General features: G+C 41.9%; 1 protein-coding gene across 1 annotated transcript in view; it reads right to left on the reverse strand.

The window, feature by feature from the left end:
* Positions 1-3,393: 3,393 nt before the first annotated feature.
* Positions 3,394-4,554, reverse strand: part of VCL (vinculin) — a 12,869-nt gene continuing 11,708 nt past the window's right edge. Inside the window, exon 10 of the mRNA XM_010134185.1 lies at positions 3,394-4,128. Within this exon, the coding sequence (XP_010132487.1) occupies positions 3,982-4,128 (147 nt within the window). The 3' untranslated portion in view covers positions 3,394-3,981. The remainder of the gene's footprint in view (positions 4,129-4,554) is intronic.

Below are 4,554 nucleotides of genomic sequence, written 5' to 3' on the forward strand. Positions count from 1 at the left end.
CTTCGGTAATACCACTAGGGTAAACTTGGCCGCAGACAACCATTTTGAATCTCTGAAATTGCAGTACATGAGTGTAGATAAAACAGCATCTGTGAGAAAACCTTGCATTTGTGTAGACACGGCACTGGGTATTGGAAGTCTACCTTCTAGTCTACCTTTTCCAAATGGAGAAACATCCATCAATTCATTCCTCAACCTATGGTTCCACTCCACGTTTCAGCCAGTGGCAGCCTTCAGTCAAGGTAGTTTTTCTATGTTTTGTCTTCAGATGTAACTGATAACATCCCAAGCTTAAGTCTGGGTAGCTAGAGCTGCTCTCAGTATTAGCAGCCTGGAAATGCTGCAACATCTTTTAGGTCTGCCGTCATAACTGACACAGTCCATAATGTAACATCAAAACTGGTTAGCCATACACCAACGCTTCCCTTCAGCGTGGCACAGAACACACCTTGCTAAGCTTCTGCAACTCGGGCACCAGGGCAGCATGCACAAAGCTGCTGTCTCTGGAGAAGATCTGATCCATAGTTCACCAGAAGTCCCTGTCAACCCAAATTACACTTACCTAGTAGGAAACCACCCTGAGCATAAAGACAGTTTTCATCGGGGAAACAGTGTTTGTTGTGTGAGGCTTCACGTTTTGCTGGCTTCTGCCATTTCTCCAAACACAGGAAACTCAGCTGCAGAACCTGCAGAAGGGAAGCCTGTGTTCATATGCTCCTCATAAAAAAGTACTGCACCCGCACCTGTGTAAGTAGCACAGTTTAAGAAATTGGAGGATGCCATTATTGAGGAATTAGTACTGCCAGCTTTTGCTCTCCCCTTCTCTAGGTGCCCAGCTTTCAGAAATGCTGACAAAGGTGACTGTCTCTCAGGTTCTCATCCTCTCTCAGATATGGAAAACTGTATTAACAGTATGAAATCTGAATTCTTCCTATTGTTACTAAATCCCAGATGCCCTCCAGCACGGTGGGACTATATTTTGTCCTACGGCACCAATAATATTGGTTCCACAATGTCAGAACAACTATGCATGCTTTTTAGTGAGAAAAAGTGTTTTTAAGAGGTTCTTACTGTGAGGGGATGAAGGAAAGAGAGCAGTGATTCTACACTAATGATCCTTGCATTGAATTTTTGAAGTAAACTTCAGATTAATGAGGTGTTGGCCAGAGTAGCAGTTCTTCCCTTACTGACAGGATCAGGCAAATCCCATTTCAAGTTTTCCCCAGCTTGTTTGGTGCTACTAGAAGATATGACCATCAAGCCTCTGGAAAAGCTCTCATTTTCTCTCAGTGGGCCACAGCTTCCAGTACATTCTTCAGCTGGAAGTTTTGCAGGCACAAAAGAGAAATCTTGTTTTAATCTTCTCCCATTTAAGAAACTTTGCACTTTCATCTGTTCAGAATATGTAGAAACAACCATTCTTCCACCTGAGTATTTCTGCTGCTTTGGCTTTTTACTGCTCCTGTTACGGCGTTTCCCAATGCCCCGTTACCATTAACAACAAGCTGACATTTGTACAAATGCAATTTTATTGTTTTAACAGAACCAAAGAGAGGTTGAAAATGTTAGACTATACATTTTGTTTTATAAACAAAGTTTTATAGTGGTAAAACATTTCTAAGTGACATTCATGGTCTTTTTAAAATTTTTGCTGCATTTCAGGTCTGAAGACCAATAGTTTTCAAAAAAGCAATAATTGCATAAGGTGGACAAGTATCTTAGCTTCTACAAAACAGTTCAAGAACTTATAGTAAACATTCTGGAAGAGTATCAAAGGCAACCATGATTCATAACTTTCCTGCAAACATTCCTCAATAAACAAGAAGTGATCTTTGGCATAAACAATTAAGTATTATTAAAGGCATTCGTAATATTGCATTAATATCAGTCAAGCAACTAAACAGTGATGCTAAAAAAAAAAAAATCTCACAGAGAAGCCTGAATTGGAGGGGGGAGGGGGGGAAAATGTGAGGAACATGGAAAAGTAATACAGGAAGACTACATAGAAAATCCCTTAAAAATAACCCCTACCTATTCAGTGTTATTTACTATTAAATAGAAATTACTACATTACAATTACTTAAAGACCTGGTATAAACCAACCAAATGCGAGACATTCGGGTTAAGGCTCTGGCACCCCTTCCTTCTCTTCCTGTTGCAGGTAACTGTGGGAAGAGAATACTAAGGAAAGATCCCAAGTACCACGTACTCCGTCATACCCATTGACAAGGAGTGAATCAAGATGACCACACGCTTTCTCTTGCTAAGGTCAGTTTGAGGCAGATGTATTGTCATCAGTTTAACTTCCCTTTTTAGATAGCAGTGCAATGGAGGGGGGGAGGGAGAAAGTCCAAGTGTTGCAGACAGGTAAAGGACAGAGCTGACTGTGTTGTGTGTCTCTTCCTGTGAGCTGAGCCATTTTTTCACAAGGGCACTTCTGTTAAAGGTGGTTTGATCATGTAACAGTTTTCAGCAAAGAGGCCATCAGGAGCTCAGTGCTGATCTGGGCAGAAGTCCGAAAGAGTTCCTTGCAAACGTACAGAGACTCACTCTAAAACAGTAATTCTCCTTTCTGTCAAATGGCAAAAGAGACTGTGCAGCAATTAATGAATGTGTGTCTATCTCTCTCTCTATATATATATATACATAAAGGCGTGTTCAATTATGGAAGGATAAAAGCACCCCAAGAATATTTTAGTGGGGCAGAGGATTTTTTGTGTTTTGGGTTGAGGAGGAGTGTTCTGGTTTTTTGTTTTTTGTTGTTGTGGTTCTGTTTGGGTTGGTTGTTTTTTTTTTAAATACAGTAACCCTTTGTTCAATTTGCTATTACCAGAACTTGAAATAAGATTTTGAGCCTCCAAACATCAAAATCACTAAAAATATCCTTCTGTGTTTAGCATTAGGAACCACTGTTTACTGGTAGCCATCAAACTGCCTACAGGGTTTCATGTCCCTGCAGTGCTTGGGGTTCAAAAAGTTTAAGTTGGAAACATGGGCAGTGAGGCAAAGTCTTTAACTTAATGTCTTTATCTTTTAATTTCCGTCTTGAGTGGCTGAAATAACGTTAGATGGAGGAAAGAGGAAAAACTGAGTAACTGCATGTGCTCGCTTGGTTTTCCAAAGGAGAGCCAGCAGGTGGCATTTTCTGGTCCGGGGCTTGCAGCTAGCTAAAGAGAAGCAGGATTTTTCAGCTCAGTTTGTTTCTGAATTGAGCAAGAAGGAAAGGAAGGCACGATTTAAGGTCTCCAGCTGCAAGAATAAGCTGTCAGCAGTGTGCCACTAACATCCACTGCAAAGCCTTTCGGTACAGTACAAGAGTTCTGGAATGCCTTCCTACGGGGTGACAGGAGGGCGTCAAAGGCAGCTCCAGTTTTTGTTGAAGTACTGTTGCCAGGCAAAAATCCAAAGCAAAAAAATATCATTTCGGACATGGAATTTTAATCCTCCATTCACACCTGTTCTGCTGCTCCCCCTCCCTCCTCTTTAACTACAAACGCCACACCTTCATCATTTCTGCGTAGTTTAAGAACAGCCAGCTAAAATCCTGTTGAAAAAATTGTTTCTGCATCAATGATTGTTCCTAAAAACCTGCCAAGTAACCAACAGTGTCCTAGACTCTCAACACAAGCTTAAAGTGAGGTCCATGTTTTTTAACATCCCATGGAAACTACAGAAATATACAGTGCATTAATGAAATGTGCTTCTGGAAGTACAGAATTCATGAAGAGAACCTTCAAAAGCAAAACAAAAGAAAAAGGATAAGATCTGTCTACTGACGGAAGCCACGAAGGTGTTCAATCTCAAATGCGTTCTGAAGACATTTGAAATGCATTCTCTTGTAATTCATACCCTTAGAATGGGGCATTAGCATAAACTGATCTTAGGCTCACCTATACAGCACCTCTTGCTGTTAAAACATCTCTTCTGTTTCAAGAAAAAGGCCTTTTACGTCACAGAAAACAATACTCGTGTGGCAAGTGTTTACTGATACCATGGGGTCTTTCTGACCCAGCGAAGAGTGAATCCAGCATCTGTTCTTATCTTAATAGATGCTGCTTCAGCTTCTCTCACTGTTTCCTTCACAGACTGCATGAGATTCTGGGCATTATGAACCAACATCTCAGTTGCCTGTCAAGAAAAAGAAAAATTTCCAATGTGTTAGGAAATACCGTGTTCAGGACAGTAGCACAGAAACCTGTTGCACACAAGGGCTCCCAGTACAAGCCTCTTACTCAGTTTATTGCCAACTTAAGCTATGAAAAATACATCAAACAACTCACCCCTGAAAATCAGCAAGTGTTACCCTGACTGGAGGCAGGTTTTTCCCCGTGTATTTGTGCGAAATCTGAATAAAAGCTTAGTGCCACAAGGTAGAATAATCTCTCTCAGAAGGCAGAGCTGCAGGACTGCAGCCGCCGGCACGCACGTCGCAGGCACACGCAGGAACTGCGGGGCAGGTACTCGAGGAGGTGCTGGAGAACGATTGTTTTGGCTGGGACCCACCAGAGGGCGCGGCCGCCCCCCGCTGCCAAACAGGCTGCGGCAAAGCATCCC

The sequence above is a fragment of the Buceros rhinoceros genome, unplaced genomic scaffold, assembly GCF_000710305.1.
Source record: "Buceros rhinoceros silvestris isolate BGI_N320 unplaced genomic scaffold, ASM71030v1 scaffold15894, whole genome shotgun sequence".
In the NCBI taxonomy this organism is placed as follows: domain Eukaryota; kingdom Metazoa; phylum Chordata; class Aves; order Bucerotiformes; family Bucerotidae; genus Buceros; species Buceros rhinoceros.